Source organism: Siphateles boraxobius, unplaced genomic scaffold (genome assembly GCF_051911475.1).
Source record: "Siphateles boraxobius isolate OS27281-9 unplaced genomic scaffold, OSU_SipBor_1 48, whole genome shotgun sequence".
NCBI lineage: Eukaryota > Metazoa > Chordata > Actinopteri > Cypriniformes > Leuciscidae > Siphateles > Siphateles boraxobius.
In genome coordinates, this window is record NW_027509119.1 from 151503 (window position 1) to 170180 (window position 18678).

General features: G+C 41.4%; 1 protein-coding gene across 2 annotated transcripts in view; it reads right to left on the bottom strand.

The window, feature by feature from the left end:
• LOC143710574 (NACHT, LRR and PYD domains-containing protein 12-like) overlaps window positions 1-18678 on the bottom strand; it is a 156372-nt gene that overhangs the window by 22774 nt on the left and 114920 nt on the right. The window contains exons 6-9 of one of the 2 annotated variants that reach the window (XM_077201497.1): window positions 15908-17738; window positions 15018-15188; window positions 13990-14163; window positions 8075-8245 (exon numbers count right to left, since the gene is read on the bottom strand). In XM_077201497.1, the coding sequence (XP_077057612.1) occupies window positions 8075-8245; window positions 13990-14163; window positions 15018-15188; window positions 15908-17738 (2347 nt within the window). The remainder of the gene's footprint in view (window positions 1-8074; window positions 8246-13989; window positions 14164-15017; window positions 15189-15907; window positions 17739-18678) is intronic. The other variant, XM_077201495.1, reaches the window with a different exon arrangement.

Consider the following 18678-nt stretch of genomic DNA (forward strand, 5'->3'; position numbering starts at 1 on the left):
ACTGGAAAACGGGTAGTGAAAAAAGGTGGGTTTCAAGCTATGAAGGTTATGACTTCGCAAATGTAAATGTTGATGGTACTGATGTTAATCCTAATGACAGCGTTTCCCAGGTTGGAAGTAAACGCTCAAATCAGAGGAGTGTCAACAGTGGTAAGTCAAGTACCACGTCCTCTGCACGGATAAAAGCGGAGGCAAATAGAGCTGCACTGGAAGCTCGTGTGGCAGCTTTAAAGGGGCAACATGCTTTAGAGGAACAGGAGCAGCAGCTGAGGAGGAAAAGAGAGCAGCTTGGTTTGGAAGCTGAACTGGCAGCATCCAATGCTATGCTGGCAGTCTTACAGGCCGCTGATCAAAAGGGTTCTTCTCAGGCATTGTCAAATGGTATGAATTCCTACCTAGAAAAGGAAAAAGGGAAAAATGAAACTGTTAATCTCTTAAACCCTATGGCAAAGGAATATCAGCCTGGAGCAGGGAAACCAAACCAACCAAATTACATGACAAAGTCGTCATTTCCACCGCATAAACAACTATCAATGGATGTGCGACGAAAGGAAACTGATCAATGGGTTGAAAGCAATACGTTGGGAACATTGCATTATTCCCAATGTCAACCAACAACTACTCAAACAAGGGATATGGAAGGAGCGCAATCCCAATCTCAGATCCGTCAAAATCCGCCTGGAGACATAATTAATATCATGCACAGGCAAAATGAAATATCAGCAACTTTAGTTCAGCAGCAGCGTTCATTGTCTCTACCACCACGAGCTATTCCCATATTTGAAGGTGACCCTCTCAAATACAGAGCATTTATTAAGGCTTTTGAGCAAGGAGTGGAGGAAAAAGCAGGGAAAGCAGATTGTTTGTACTATTTGGAACAATTTACAATTGGACAGCCACAAGAACTGGTGCGTAGCTGCCAACATATGGAGCCTGACCGTGGCTATGTAGTGGCAAAGGGTCTTCTACTGGAGCACTTTGGCAATCAGTATAAAATTGCAACAGCTTATATTGAAAGAGCTTTGAACTGGCGACCAATACGAGTTGAGGATGTAAAGGCACTTCAAGACTATTCCTTATTCTTGCGTGGCTGCCGTAATGTAATGGAGGAGCTCCAGTACATGCAGGAACTGGATATGCCTGTTAACATGAGAGCCATTATTGCAAAGCTGCCATTCAAAATGAGAGAGCAATCGAGGACCAAGGCTCATGACATAATGGAAAGAACTAACTATAGAGCTCATTTTGAGGATATGGTTACATTCATTGAGCATCGTGTTAGTGTTCTTTCTGACCCCTTGTTTGGCAACATACAGGATTTACCACCACGTGTAGCTGCTACGACGAATCTTACCAGGTTTAATTCCCAGCCCAGGAACAAAGTAACTGGAAATATTGTTGCCACCACAGTAGCATCTAGGCACTTGTCGGAGGGAGAAAAGGAGCCAACATTGCCTCCAGGGAAGGAAAAGAAAGCTGAATGCCTTTGCTGTGCTCGTAGTCACCTGTTGGAAGAGTGCAAACAGTTCAGTGGAAAGAAGCACAAGGAAAAGATTTACTTTTTGAGGGAAAAGGGAGTTTGCTTTGCATGTTTGGGTCATGGTCACATGAGTAGGGATTGCGTCAGACGCTTGACATGCAAAGTTTGTGGCCAAACTCATCCCACCGTGCTGCATATTAAAAGGCAAACAACAGCTATGGTACAGTTGGAGGAGCCATATAATAACCAGCCAACTTCACAGGAAACATGTGGACATACAGGGGCCGGTAAGGTCCAGTGCGTTTTGTCCATTCTCCCTGTAAAGGTGAAATCTGCTAAGGGAAATTGCATCATAAACACCTATGCTTTTCTGGATCCTGGGAGTTCAGCCACATTCTGCACGGAGATTCTAATGCACAAGCTGAATATTACAGGCAGAAGAACTAATTTCTTATTGCGGACCATGGGGCAAGAAACTGTTGTTCCAGCCTTCTCGTTGACTGGTTTAGAGGTATCTGATTTGGACAGCAATGGCTTCTATATGCTCCCGGAGGTTCTCACGCAAAAGAAAATGCCAGTTACTTTGGATAACTTGGTAACGCCTAAAGACCTGGCTAGCTGGCCGTACTTGTCAAAAGTACACATCCCAAGCATAAGAGCAAACGTTGATCTCTTAATTGGAACCAATGCTCCCAAGGTATTAGAACCTTGGGAGGTCTTCAACAGCTGCGGGAATGGCCCGTATGCTGTTAGGACGGTGCTGGGATGGGTCGTTAGTGGTCCGCTGAATGGTAACAGCGGGGCGTTGGATGAGGAGCTTCCCACTGCTATGGTGAACAGGATATCGGTGGGCAAACTGGAAGAAATGCTGACCGTTCAATACAATCACGATTTCAATGAAAAGAATATGGAAAAGAAGGAAATGTCCAGAGAAGATCGTAAGTTTCTTGAAATTATGGAGCATTCGGCAGTACTTCAAGATGGAAAATATTGTTTAAAATTGCCCTTTAGGAACAAGGAAGTCTATCTCCCCAACAATTTTGCAGTGGCTAAGCAGAGGATTGAGGGTTTGAAGAAAAGGTTCCTTAAAGATAAACACTTGCACCAGGAGTATACAGGATATATGAAAACTCTCATTGGTAATAACTATGCAGACAAAGTACCTCAGCAGCAACAGCATTGTGAGAGAGGAAAGGTGTGGTATATTCCTCACCATGGTGTCCAACATTCAAGAAAAGGTTCCCTTCGTGTGGTGTTCGACTGTGGAGCCACTTGTAAAGGGGTCTCGCTAAATAGTGAGCTTTTGCAGGGACCCAACCTCACTAGCTCACTGCTAGGAGTTCTAACTCGCTTCAGACGGGAACCTGTGGCTTTCATGGGTGATATTCAAGCCATGTTCCACCAGGTGAGGGTTGCCGAGGGAGACAGAGATTTTCTGCGCTTTCTCTGGTGGCCAGATGGGGACATCAGTAAGGATTTTGTGGAGTTTAGAATGACGGTACATCTGTTTGGCGCTGTTTCTTCCCCCAGTTGTGCAAGCTATGCACTAAGAAGAACTGCTGATGATAATAATTCTGAGTTTTCAGCTGAAGTTCTTCAATGTGTTAAACATAATTTTTATGTGGATGATTGCTTGAAGAGCTCAGCCACAGATGAAGAAGCTATCCAGATGGTAAGAGATCTAATCGCTCTGTGTCGAAAGGGAGGCTTCGTCTTAGAGAAATGGATAAGTAACAGTCGCATCGTCTTGCAAGCCATGGCAGAAGATCAGAGGGCTAAAGACCTTAAGAATTTAGATCTAGGCCGAGAGACACTTCCTGTAGAAAGAGCTTTGGGTCTACAATGGTGTGTGGAGACTGACTCTTTCAGGTTTAAAATGGAGATAAAACAACAGCCTCTAACTAGACGGGGTATGTTGTCGGTTAACAGTTCTGTGTATGATCCGCTTGGGTTACTGGCACCTGTTACCTTGATTGCTGCAAATTGATGCAGCAAGAACTCTGTCGGAGACATTGTTCATGGGATGATGCTCTGCCACAGGATATCTTGCGCAAATGGGAAAGGTGGTTGAAAGATCTGGATCTGCTGACTGTATTTAATGTGGATAGGTGCATTAAGCCAGTGTATTTTGGAGAGGTCAGGCATGCACAACTACATCACTTTGCCGATGCCAGTGAAGATGGATATGGGACGGTAACTTACATCCGGATGTTAAATCAGGAGAACAACATCCAGGTCACATTTCTGCTCGGTAAAGCTAGAGTCACACCACTGAAAGCTGTAACTATTCCCCGACTGGAGTTGACAGCGGCTGTCCTTGCTGTCAGAGTGAATTCAATGTTAAAGGCGGAATTGGATTTCCAGTTGGAGCAGTCAATATTCTGGACTGACAGCACTTCAGTGTTAAAGTACCTAAACAACGAGGACAGGCGCTTCCATACATTTGTGGCTAATAGAATCTCGACCATCAGAGAAATATCTGAACCCTCACAGTGGAGACACGTTGGTTCTAAAGATAATCCAGCGGATGATGCATCGAGGGGTCTGAACGTCTCTGACTTTCTGAAGAAGAGCACGTGGTTTGGAGGTCCTCTATTTCTTTGGCAGCAGGAGGAAGACTGGCCTAAACCTGTGTCTGAATTGTATTTGGACTTAAATGACCCAGAGGTGAGGAAAAAGATTACAGCAAATGCCATCAATGTGTGTGCCGTGTCTAGTCCTACTGACCAGCTCATTGCCTACTTTTCTGACTGGAGGAGGCTGAAAACAGCAGTTGCCTGGTTCCTCAGGTTAAAGGTCATGTTGTTAGTAAAGGTTCGCCTGAGGGGGCCGTTGGAGGCTGCTGTGGTCGACCCTCCAAAGGAAACCAGTCAGGACAGATTGAATAATGCTGAAGGACAACGGGGCGCAGTGACATCTAGAAGTGGAATCCTGACACTGGAAGATCAATTAGAAGCAGAGATTGCCATCATTCACTATTGTCAGCAACAGAGATTTAATGAGGAGATTTCTGTTCTGTTATCTGGGAAAGCAGCAGTCAGTAGACAGAGTTCCATATATAGACTGGATCCAATGGTGGAGGAGGGACTCTTAAGAGTTGGAGGAAGGTTGAACAAAGGAGCGATGCCTGAGGAAGTCAAACATCCCCTCATTCTCGCCAAAGATCAGCATGTCTCCATGCTTATTCTTAACCTGTTAACCTTCAAGGCCACTTTTGAAAAATCCCCAGAAATGGCATACCCAAACTTAAACAGATACAGTTCATGAACCCTTTGCACTAAAAGCACAAGTATGATCTCATTTGAAAGCTGACACCTAGTAGTTTATTGTAAATGTAGAAATAATTATTGTCATAATGAAAAAAAAATGTTTAAATAGCTTCAAAGTTTTGTAAAGTTATTAGAAATTTACTTTTATGAAACATCTTCATAAAAATAAAATTGAAGTTGGCCCTGGAGCAATCTAGAAATGCACTGCAGCTAAAGCCATATGTGTGACCATTTTATATTTAAAATCTGAAAATGATAAGTCTAAAACTCTGTATTTAGTTAAATGTTTTTCAAGATCATGTCAAATTACTTTATTTTGATTAGACTCTAAAATGCAAACTGATGTTTAGTCATCTTCTGAGTCATCTAATCAGTCTATTGTCTCTATTATTTTGTGGTGCAAACGAGCCCCATTCAGAGTCAGTCTCTCCTTGCACACATTTACACCTCTCCAGACTGGTTATGGCTCTAAATATGCATTTCTTTTGTCTGCATTATAGCTACTAACGACTGGCTATTCACAGGCTATTCATAGGCTTTCAAACCCTAATTTCTTTTATCAAAGTTCTCACTAAATATTTGAAACTGGTATCAAATGCACTGAAACATTTCAGTAAGCATTCCTATTTAGAAAAAAATCATAAAACAATAACTGCTGGTGGCAGGTGCACCTGGGCTAGCTAGCATGTTAGCTTAGCACACCATCAATACACGACCATTTATGAGATTGAAACCATGTTTGTGCTCCAAACTTACTTTATAACGCAAGTCGAGTGTTTTAAATAATCTTCTGTGATCTAATTTGGCTTCAGATAAAAAAAAATCCGACAGAAAATTTATTATTTATAGTGTTCTGCACGATGATGAAATCTATATCGATTAGCATTGCATTATAAATATAATCTATTATTATGAAATACCTGGCATGGCTTGAAGAACACAGGTAACTCAAATATCATTGCAATCATGTTTATTGTCTTCAAAACATCTTTATCTGCATGTTACAGCGATCTCTGTCAGCTACTTTCTGTATCAGTGACGTCCTGGAATGTCACATGACTATGGGTCTTCTTCGTGATCCATATATGGACTGTTATTGTGCATATAGCGCCCTCAGGCTATTGGTATGAATTGAAAACACAGCACATCTCAGTAAGAAGCGATCATAATGATTACATCGACGCATTTGGGTATAAATTCAACAAATATTATTCCTGTCTATAGAAATATGATGTGAATCTATGAGAATATATCAATATTTCTCCAAGTCTGCACATTTTTGAGCTAAAGCCCTGAGGGACGATGTTTTGCGAATCGCTGTCATGACGACAGCACGGAGTGTTTTTTTATGAATGGACCAGCTGACGCTCATAATTCATATTAAAGGTATCGACTCATTTTTCCATTTCATAACTCCTGACACAAATTAAGACATAACTGTCACTATAAGTTTCTCAGAATACAATAGTGGTCAAATACTGAATCTTGAGTATTATATCTTTTTAATGATGTATAGTTTGTCAAGGTATAACATTAAATCTGATAGTAAATTTGAACTAAATAAAAAAAAAAACCGCTTCAGTGCGCCGACGCTCTGGAAACGGTTAACAGGTTAAACATGTACATCAGACTCTGGGCCATGGTGGACGGGCTCATACACTGTCTAAAGTGAGGAAGAGGTTTTGGATTACCAAGGCCAATTCAGCAGTTAGGAAGGTTATTGCTGAATGCAGCTTTTGTAGACGGTACAACGGAAGAGCAGTGGAACAAAAAATGGCAGACCTCCCAAAGGTGAGAATCCTTCCTGATCTACCACCATTTACAAACACGGGAGTAGATTACTTTGGACCAGTTGAAGTAAGGAGGGGACGATCAACCTGTAAGCGATACGGAGTTATATTTACCTGTATGGCAAGCAGGGCCATCCATCTGGAAGTGGCAGTATCATTGGAAACGGATGCATGCATCAATGCTTTGCGGCGTTTTATCAGCAGGAGAGGACAAGTGGGACATATGAGGTCAGACAACGGTACCAACTTCATTGGGGCGGAAAGGGAACTCAAGAAGGCTCTTGTTGCTTTGAACCAGGATATAATTCAAGGAGCCATGTCGCAGGTTGGAATCCGTTGGAGTTTTAACCCACCAGCTGGTTCACACCATGGTGGCGTGTGGGAACGGATGATCCGCCTGGTGCGAAGGGTTCTGACTTCTGTCCTACGGCAGCAGACATTGGATGATGATGGACTTCATACGGTGTTCTGTGAAGTGGAGGCCATTTTGAATGATCGGCCTATTACTAAGCTCTCGGATGATCCCAGCGACCTAGAACCTCTTACTCCTAACCATCTTCTTCTACTGAAGGGTAAACCAGCTTTGCCGCCTGGAGTGTTCAATTCTCACGATCAATATGGGAGAAGACGTTGGAGACAGGTACAATACCTCTCGGATCTTTTTTGAAGGAGATGGATGCGAGAGTACTTGCCCTTGCTTCAAGAGAGGCAAAAGTGGAATCAGAGGAAGAGGAGTTTGATTGCTGGAGACATTGTGGTAATAATGGATTCTTCAGCTCCTCGTGGCTCTTGGCCACTCGGCAAGGTTCTGGAGGTTTTTCCAGACAAAAATGGGTTTGTGCGGTCTGTAAAATTGCGGACTAAAACTAACATCATGGAAAGGCCAGTGACAAAGCTCTGTTTGCTGCATGGAGTATAAATATGTTTGTTAATGCTGGGCTTGACTGTATTTTGATGAATTGTAACATTTTGGCTCTTCCTTTTTGTTTGAATTGTAATGGCTGCTGGTCATTAACAATTAGGGGCCGGTGTGTAGGAGCCAAATGTGGCATTTGTGCAGTTTGATATTGGGTGTTGTTCCTTGTCTGTACAGTGGGTGTCACTCTAATATCACCTGGGGTCAAAGGTATAAAGGAAGGATCCAAACTGCCAACAGGGGGGGTTTTGTCCCGGAAGGGCAAAGGGTTTTTGACCGCTGTGGCGCATTGGCGCTGAAACGTATTGTTTACATTCTATTGTAGGTGTATATGTATATGGATATGGTTTACCGTTGAAACTGGATAAATGGACATTTACCTCTGCACGGTCAAACAAATAAACTGAATAATCATCAACACAACAAAGTCTGGAGACTCTTAAAACGAGACGGTATGGTAATAGAATAACAATGGTACAGCGCGTCAGCCAGGGTACTCCTGGGCTAAACCACCTCAGTAGCCGCGTCAGTATTAGACTGAGCGGTTACAAAGACTTTCTCTTGCGCTTTTGTCTCCGGCATAGCCTTACTCTCGTGTGACTCGTGTGGCTCAACTTACCTCAGTATCTTCAATTTACACTTTATATTCTTTAGTCCAGTGCAGAGTAGCTTTACTCCAGAATCCTGCAGATTATTATTGTTCATGTTCAGCTCTTTCAGATTGGTGTCGGATTCAAGAACTGCAGCCAGAGCTGAACAGCTTTTGTCTGTTAAGTTACAATCATTTAACCTACAAGGGAAATAAATCACATCACATAATTAGATGAAGCACATTCAATACATTTAAAATTATATATATATATATATATATATATATATATATATATATATATTCCATTATAATTTTTTTTTTAATTATTGGGAGATGCAACAACCTATAATGTATATGTACTTTATTTAAGTAGCCAGTTTTATAAAAACCTCAATGTTTTATATTATAATCTTTCAGAATTTCACCTTTCATTTTGGCAATATAAATATTATCTGTACCAAATTACTGTTAAGGTACGTGGTGGTAGGAAGCACGAGGAGACGAGGAATACCAGGAAACCGGAATTTAATGAACAAAACTTAGGAACCACAACACACGTAATACATACACGAGAACGGACGAAGAATGAGGGAGAACACAGGGTATAAATACAAGGGAGAAAAAGGAGACATTAACAGGAGACAGGTGAATGAAATGATGATGATTAGAGACAGGTGTTACAACTGAGGAATACTTTGTATCTTAGGCCCTGTTTATACAAGAACGATTCCGGGTGAAAACGTAAAAATATTTTATCGGATGTGCCTTTTGTTTACACGGCGACGGCGTTTTGGGGGCTTAAAAACGCAAAAAAGTGAAACCACCCTCCAGAGTGGAAATCTTAAAAACGCTCCACCATCGCGTTCCCGTCTAAATGGTAAAAACTCAAATCTGCTCACTGTGGCTCTCGTCGCATACACATTTACGCCACAGGCATGCGCCAGTACAGGAAAATAACAACCAACATGTCGGATTATTTCCATACGTTGGACCTTCAAGTTGCCCTAGCAGCTCTGATAAACGTACAAGCAGTTCTACAAAATATTCTCAGATATTGGTGTTGTTGTGTGGCAGTGCTTCACATTGCCACCTAGCCGCCTGGAGTGCATACTACATCGAATTTCACACACTTTTGCGTCACCATATGCACGCGGATTTCCCCCCCATAACGCTCATCTAAACGCAGAATAAAAAGTGATAACAAAACGCCACTTTTGCGTTTTCTCTTCAGATGGTTTCCGTGTAAACATAGCCTTATGCTATGGCCCCGTAAAAGCCGTTTTTGTAAAAATAGGCTAACGATTGCGTCATAACCACGCGACTCTCTTACGCACATTAGAGAAATTACCGTATAGACAGGAGGAGAAGCTCGCAGGCAATCTTTTACTGTCGACGAGGCAATCGGGGGGACATGGAGGCATAAAGTCAACGGAAAAGCCCATAGATAGAGAGTCCATAAAAGCAACGGGACAAAATATTTCAACAACGTCTCTGCAAGATTAGGTTATTCAGATTTGTCTTGGCACAGCTACTAGAAGATTTATAACTGTCAGACAGGTTGCTCACGTCACATCTACGTCATCAAGCTCAGTTTGAGCCTGCGCAGTCACTCAGCCATCAGGAAGTGAGTGCTTCTAATGGGCTTCACTTTTCTCTGTTGAAATCAAGGGGGTCGCTGTGTCTGTTTCTTTTACTGTCTATGATACGAACCCAACATGACGGGAAGGTGAAACAGCGCGATCACAAGCATATAGTCCGCCATTGTTGCTGTTACATGTGACGTTGCGGTGTGTGACAAATGCTGTGCTGTGATGACATCATCGTTTCACAAAATGTATGGATTGGCCGTACACACGAAAACGCAAAGGTGTCGGTTTCAGATTCATCCACTCTGGGACCCGGTTTAAAGAGCGGTTTAAAGAGCGGTTTAAAGAGCGATTTAAAAACTTGGGGTTTCAGTGTCCCAAAACGCCGGATCCGTCTGGACGAAACGCCAATACAATACAAAATTTGTACGTATACAGCTAAATGTGTCTCCGTGTGGACAGGGCCTTATACAGCTGTGATAAAGTCACATTAGCTGCCACCGCAGGGGAAGCAGCGCTGGCACACACACACACACACACACACGATGCTGATCGCACATGGACATTCACCCATTTCTCCACTCTCCCTTTCATATCCATTTCCCTGTCATTTCATACACTGACACACTGTCTTGTCGTGTCGTCCCTGTGTTGTGTGTCTGTGTGGAAGTAGTCAGTCTTCCAGCGGGAAAACTGCCAAACCGAACGATCGAGCGGCGGACGCTGATGACGTCACGGCCGGGTCGCACCGGCGCATCGCAACCGGAAACTGACGAAACCATTGTCTAGTGTGAATAGGTGTTTGTGTGTGTATTTAAATGCAAATATTATGTGTTCAGTGTATTATGTGTGAATCGATTACGTTTATTATTAATATATATATTTAGAAATGGATTATCAAATAGATTAAGTATTAATGTGTATTAAATGTAGGACTGGGACGATACACCTATCTCCCGATTCGATACTATCACGATACTTGAGTGCCGAAACGATATGTATTCCGATTTTTTTAAGAATTGCGATTCTACAAGTATTGCGTTTCGATATTGCAATATATTGAGATTTTTTTTAACACTAGACCATGGGGAAAAGTTAAATCATACACTTATACAAACTGTACATGATATGTAAGATGAGTCATATTTACAAAAACAATTCATCACATCTTTCTGACTTATTTCAGAATCATTTTAGTACTGTATTTCATACAGTACTAGACTCTCTTCATTAAATGATTCAATAACAAATACATTTTTTAACAGTCACTTGTCGCCACCTAGTGGCGAAACAATGTAATCAATAAATGTGTTATTTTAAGTGTTATTTTAAGTTTCTATCAAAAGCTGATTTACTCTATTTTGATCGCTATCGTAGACATCAGTGTTTATATTTAAACTTTAAACTTTTATCCCAGTACTTCTATGATAATTTGAACTATTGTGTCACAGAAATAATGATACTATGAGGATGAAAAGACTGTTTGTGAACCTGTTTCATGACGACGCTCTCAGTGTCAGCGGCAGCGCCAACACAGATTTGAATGTTGCGATGTGATTTTGTCAAAGGTTTAATAGAAAGAGGAAATGGAAGCAGATCGCGTGGGTGTTTGAATCGAGATCACAGTCTTTTAAAGATGAATCGTGCAGCTCTACTGTCTTCTCTCTCTCAGCATATGAGTAGCGCGAAGGCTTTTCAATGCATTCGGTCTCACGTCGCTTTCACGCGTCCACTTGAAAGGGATATTACGTCACTCAAACTCAAAGATAACGACACATTTCATCCTCTGTTGGAACGAAAGTGGTCAACTTCTGTCAACCTCATCTACAGTATAAGCAAGGACAAAAATAAAGCAATTTAATTTGAATTAATATTGATTCTGTAAATCGTTTAAAAAAATTGCGATACCTAGGTGAATGATTTTTTCTGCCATCCTTAATTAAATGTTATATGTCTGAATAGTGTGGCCCAAAAAGGGGGAGGAGTTTGGCCTATATAAGCCAAGGACAAACCTGAAGTCAATACTTGTTTACCAAGGCGATGCAAGAGTGCTGCTCGAGCAAACCCCTAACCCTTAGTATACTGTGGATACCTGATTTTGCCTGTGTATATATATATATATATATATATATATATATATAAACACTCACCTAAAGGATTATTAGGAACACCATACTAATACTGTGTTTGACCCCCTTTCGCCTTCAGAACTGCCTTAATTCTATGTGGCATTGATTCAACAAGGTGCTAAAAGAATTCTTTAGAAATGTTGGCCCATATTGATAGGATAGCATCTTGCAGTTGATGGAGATTTGTGGGATGCACATCCAGGGCACGAAGCTCCCGTTCCACCACATCCCAAAGATGCTCTATTGGGTTGAGATCTGGTGACTGTCAGGGCCATTTTAGTACAGTGAACTCATTGTCATGTTCAAGAAACCAATTTGAAATGATTCGAGCTTTGTGACATGGTGCATTACATTACATTTATTCATTTAGCTGACGCTTTTATCCAAAGCGACTTACAATTGCTATATATGTCAGAGGTCGCACCCCTCTGGAGCAACTAGGGGTTAAGTGTCTTGCTCAGGGACACATTGGTGTCTCACAGTGGATTCGAACCCGGGTCTCTCACACCAAAGGCATGTGTCTTATCCACTGCGCCATCACCACCCCATTATCCTGCTGGAAGTAGCCATCAGAGGATGGGTACATGGTGGCCATAAAGGGATGGACATGGTCAGAAACATTGCTCAGGTAGGCCGTGGCCCAATTGGCACTAAGGGGCCTAAAGTGTGACAAGAAAACATCCCCCACACCATTACACCAGCACCACCAGCCTGCACAGTACCTCGGTTGTAACGAGTGGTTATTTCAGTCAAAGTTGCTCTTCTATCAGCTTGAATCAGAGGGCCCATTCTCCTCTGACCTCTAGCATCAACAAGGCATTTTCGCCCACAGGACTGCCGCATACTTGACGTTTTTCCCTTTTCACACCATTCTTTGTAAACCCTAGAAATGGTTGTGCGTGAAAACCCCAGTAACTGAGCAGATTGTGAAATACTCAGACCGGCCCGTCTGGCACGAACAACCATGTCACGCTCAAAATTGCTTAAATCACCTGTCTTTCCCATTCTGACATTCAGTTTGGAGTTCAGGAGATTGTCTTGACCAGGACCACACCCCTAAATGCATTGAAGCAACTGCCGTGTGATTGGTTGATTAGTTAATTGCATTAATGAGAAATTGAACAGGTGTTCCTAATAATCCTTTAGGTGAGTGTATATATATATATTGTTGTAGCTTCTGCGAGTGCGCCATCATTTCTACATCCCTTTACGGACTCACATTTCTTCACATTTTTAAGAATCTGTTTTCTGCTTGACAAATAATCTATGCTACTGCTCACTGACATGCTTTTAAAGCTATTGTTATTTTGGCCTTCAAACACCTTAAATTGCACATGTGTAGATCAGGAAAATCGAACTTTTCCCCCGAACCCCCCTAGCAACATAAATTTTGGGACCTCGGTTTTAATAAAATCCTGCGTACGGCCCTGCCTTAATGTTACCATTGTCTTCTGTCTGACTTTGTTCCCTGTAACTGCTGTTGGTGACGTTCATGTTTCTCAGTCAAGTCAATTTCCTGGGCTTGTTTCGGCTCCTCAGCGAAATAGCAACTAGTGCGTGCATCCACTTCCGTATTTATACCCGCGCCGCGGGGGCGGAGTGTGTGATGCAAGTCACGCACGCCAATTCCATTGGCTCGTTCAATAGTACTGGTAGAGGTTTGGCTCCCTAGCGTGATCCCCATTCAGTCAACGTCGACTACATCCTCCATTCCCTTCTTCAGGGAACGGGGGTCGCATACGCAACTAGGATGATCTTTCTGGCTTTTAAGCAGAAGGAGTGAGAAACTTCAGCACAGAGAAAACTGGCTTGTGAAACTGTTTGTGAACATCTGGAGACTCATAGACCTAATGTAGAGAGATGGAGTGAATCTGGGCTTGATGGAAAACTATTGTGTTCAGAAAACTATTTCACTAAAAGGTTATCTAGAATTTTTGATGAGAAGTGTGCACAAAAACAAAATTGTGCATGTTAATAATCAAGATATACTACAGAATAGCAGCACATATACTGACATACCAATAATGTCTATTTGACCTTTAGCTCGTATCACAACTAAATGTGTTGACGGTTATCATCATCATGACAGAATATGCAGCATCTGATCTGGTCTTGATCATTTTGATGCAACAAATTGTCCAGCCTATTGTATTACTAAAATAATGTATTTGTTATGAATATTTAGCCTAGATATAACTCATTTTTGTATTATTTCATCCCGTCTCACCTCAGTGTCTTCAGTTGACAGTCTGGATCCTGTAGTAAATGATTGAGCTTCTTCACTCCTGATTGTCCAGGATCATTTCCTGTGAGATCCAGCTCTATCAGGTGTGAAGGGTTTGATCTCAGAGCTGAAGCCAGAGCTTTATAACCTTCTTCTGTCACACTGCAGTTAGAGAGTCTAGAACAGAGAGGAAAACATTCAGCTGATTAATCAGGTAAACCTGAACAATATAAATCTGAATGATCGCTCTTCCAGTTGCCTCTACAATAAGGATGCCCCTCTTACTGGTGGTCTACGGCACATTCAGTGGTGTTTCACTGGTGTATTGCATGGATAAATGCAGCGATTCTCCCCTGGGTGCTTCAGCATAAAGAGCAGTTTCCCTATGTATGTTCCCTAGTTTCCGATATTTTTTATGGCTGTTAGAAAAATTAGGAAATGACTAAAGCACTCTTCCTGTGAACTTACATATCAGGAACAGTCACTACGACTGTCTCCATTGTAAGCCCTGTCCCTACTATCCCGTTGGCATGAAGGACTAGCATTTTGGGCATCCGTGGGGTCATAGGAAAGTTACGACATACGGACCCCATTTGTTAGTTTTCGACATTATGTTGAACATGACTGATGTTACTGATGTAACCCTCATTCCCTGAAGGAGGGATCAGTAACGTTATGTACCTCCTACCACAACCCTGAACCATCGCACTGAATGGCCGGGACCCCGCCTCGGCTCCTCAGCATAAACTTGAATGAGTGGATGTGTGCCGCCATCTTATATAGCCGAATGTAGTTGCTGGGAATGTAAATTCCACTGGACGTTTTTCTAGAATTCAGAGGTGATTGGGGATCCCAAGTGAAACTCAATTTGTCAGTCTTTAACATAATGTCTCTGTTTCCTCTATTAAGGAACCCCTTACGTACCCCTCGTACATTAATAACCAAGACTTTCTCTTGCGCTTTTGTCTTTGCATCGCCCTGTCAGTCATCGCGCCTTACTCTCGTCATGTGACTCCTGTGGCTCAACTTACCTCAGTATCTTCAATTTACACTTTATATTCTTCAGTCCAGTGCAAAGCAGCTTCACTCCAGAATCCTGCAGATTATTATTGTTCATGTTCAGCTCTTTCAGATTGGTGTCTGATCCAAGAACTGCAGCCAGAGCTGAACAGCTTTTGTCTGTTAAGTTACAATCATTTAACCTACAAGGAAAATAAATCACATTACAGAATTAGACGGAGCACATTCAATACATTTTTCAAAAAATAAATATTAAATATATTTTCCATTATAATGTTTTAATAAATTATTGGAAGATACAGCAACAACCTATAATGTATATGTACTTTTTTAGCCAGTTTTATAAAAATCTCAATGTTTTATAATATAATCTTTCAGAATTTCACCTTTCATTTTGACAATATAAATAATATCTGTACCAAATGACTGTTAAGGTACATGGTGGTAGGAAGCACGAGGAGACGAGGAATACCAGGAAACCGGAATTTAATGAACAAAACTTAGGAACCACAACACACGTAATACATAAACAAGAACGGACGAAGAATGAGGGAGAACACAGGGTATAAATACAAGGGTGAACAAAGGAACATTAACAGAAGAAAGTACTTTTTTCCCTTCAAGTATGATTTTGAGCTATTATATAATTCTATATAAGTCATAAAAGTCTGGTGTATCATATGATACAAAAGATGCAAGCATTTTTACATGGTCTTTCATATTTTTTCTAAAGGTTTGATAAACTGTCTCCACTAGAAAAATAAAAATTTCAGACTATTATTTCATATGTCAGGCTTTTCATGCTCTTCATGTTCATGATGGGGAATCACTATAGAGTAATGTAGATAAAGACATTTTTCAGATCAGAGCAAAACATGACAAAATATATTAAAAGACTTACAGAGCTCTTTCGGAGGTTTTGATGACTGCCGATAATCTAATGAGACACTCGTCTGATTTCTTGAATTTCTGAAGCTCAAACTCCTCCAGCTCTTCCTCTGATGTCAACAACACAAAGGCTAAAGCAGACCACTGGGCAGGTGAAAGGTCACCAGATGAGAGACTTCCTTTGCTAAGGTGGGTCTGAATCTCGTTCACCAGAGTTTGGTCGTTCAGTTCATTCAGACAGTAGAACAGATTGATGGATCTCTCTGCAGGAAGATTATCTTCTAATTTCTGCTTGATGTACTGAACTATCTCCTTGTTGCTCTGGTCACTGCCGTCTCGCTGTGTCAACAGACCTCGTAAGAGTCGACGATTGGACTGGAGTGAGAGACCGAGGAGGAAGCGAAGGAAAAGGTCCAGGTGTCCATTGTCACTCTCGAGCGCCTTGTCCACTGCAGTCTTGAGAAAATCAATCATGGTTTCATTTCTGTTTTCCTGTTCTGTAGACTCATGATCAAATACACTTGTCTTGTTGATGTCTAGAAACAGATGTGCATAAAGGGCTGCAATAAACTCTTGAATGCTCAAGTGAACAAAGCAGTACATGGTACCAAGAATGATCCCTGTTTCCTCCTTAAAGATCTGGGTACACATGCCTGAGTACACTGATGCCTTATAGACGTCAATACCACAGGCTTCCAGGTCTGTGTCATAAAAGATCAGGTTGTTTCTTTCCAGTTGATGAAATGCCAGTTTTCCCAGTGAAAGGATGGCATCTTTATCCCAGGAAACATCTGGTGTGTATTCTCCATCATATTTTCGGCGGCTCTGCTGGATCTGAAAGCGGAGAAAGTGTGTGTACATTTGTGTCAGAGTCTTGGGAGTGTCTTCAGTGTTTGATTCCTGCAGTGTTTTAGAGATCTCATCAGCCTGAGTGTTTTTCACATCATTATTTCTTTTCTCCTCCAGAATGTTCTGGAGAACAGTGGCTGAAATCCAGCAGAAGACTGGGATGTGGCACATGATAAAGAGACTCTTTGATTGTTTAACATGATCTATGATTGTGTTGGCTTGAATATCATCTGTGAATCTTTTTTTGAAGTACTCTTGCTTTTGTGCGTCGCTGAATCCTCGTATCTCTGTCAGCCGGTCGATACAGTCAGGAGGAATCTTACTGGCAGCTGCTGGTCTGCTGGTGATCCAGACGAGAGCAGAAGGAAGCAGATTTCCCTTCATGAGGTTCGTTAGGAGAACATCCAGAGAGGCTGGTGACGATACATCACGCAACGTCTCATTACAATCAAACTTCAGAGGAAGGCGACATTCGTCCAGTCCATCAAGGATGAACAGCACTTTGAACTGATTCCTTCTTGTAAGGTTCAGTCCTTTTGTCTCTGGGAAAAATTGAGTTATAAGGTCCATCACACTTAGTTTTTCTTTCTCCTTTAAGTTCATCTCTCTGAATTGAAGAGGAAATATGAAGCTGATATCTTGATTTTCTTTTCCTTCAGCCCAGTCCAGAACAAACTTTTGCACAGAGACTGATTTTCCGATGCCAGCGACTCCTTTTGTCAGTACAGCTCGGATCTCCTTGTTTTGTTCAGGCGCTTCAAACAAATTTGAGCATTCAACCTGTATCTCTTGTGCTTCATGACGCCTGGAAGCAACTTCAATCTGTCTCACCTCATGTTCAGTATTTACCTGTTCACTGCCACCCTGAGTGATATAGAGATCTGTGTAGATGTTATTCAGAAGTGTGGAGTCACCTTGCTTCGCCATTCCTTCAAACACACATTGATACTTCTTCTTTAGGCCACATTTCAGCTGATGAATGAAGAACAGCTCATCTACACAGGAACAACAAATAGATAGATTTAGTTTTAATTTTCTCTCCAACGGGGCTGGACTGGGACAAAAAATCGGCCCTGGCATTTTGGCCCAGACTGGCTCACTACATATGATCATGTAAACCAACTCCTATAACTTAAAACCACTAATGCCATATAATGAGTGAGTAGGAATGAGTAAGAGTTAACAGATGTATAACTACTAATTGTAAAATACAATTGAACTTTACTCTACAGTGATGAATCCTAAAACAAGCTATAAGCTGCAGTGGCGTAGCAATACCACTGTTTCACACAGGATATTTGGTAAATCTGTGGTGAACGGACCTCTGTCCCTCTGGGGGGGTTCGGGGGTGTGCTTCCCTGTAAGAACATTTTGTGCTTTTTAATGTTAAATTCATCAATCTGGTGCACTTTGAGAGTTAAAAATGAAGAGCTCCAACCCATATTCAGTGTGCAAATTGAACAAACAAAAACTCAAAACTCTTTTAGTTGTAATATAGTGTCTGTCTACATTACACTACTACATAATAATAGTTATAATATTAATCCCACGACAGTAATATATATTATATTGTAAATATATTTTGTACATATATATATATATATATATATATATATATTGTAAAACAAATGCACTGAAAAATAAAAGAAACTTTCATAATTAGTTTTGTACTAATTTCCATACTTGAAAGAGATAAACACATGATCTTTTATTTTGAAGGAAACTGCATTGAGCCTTTATTTTGGCGGAAAACATGGTTTACAAACGCGTCTCATTACAATTCTAGTAAAATGCGTAATCGTCAACTATGCAGATGTGGAAATAATGCGTAACTGGGTAATGGGTTCCTACACTCATTCACTCACTCTCTCCTGATCCTCCTCACTATCCTCATCAGACACTTGAAGGGCCTGTTTCTTTTCTTCACGCTATTCT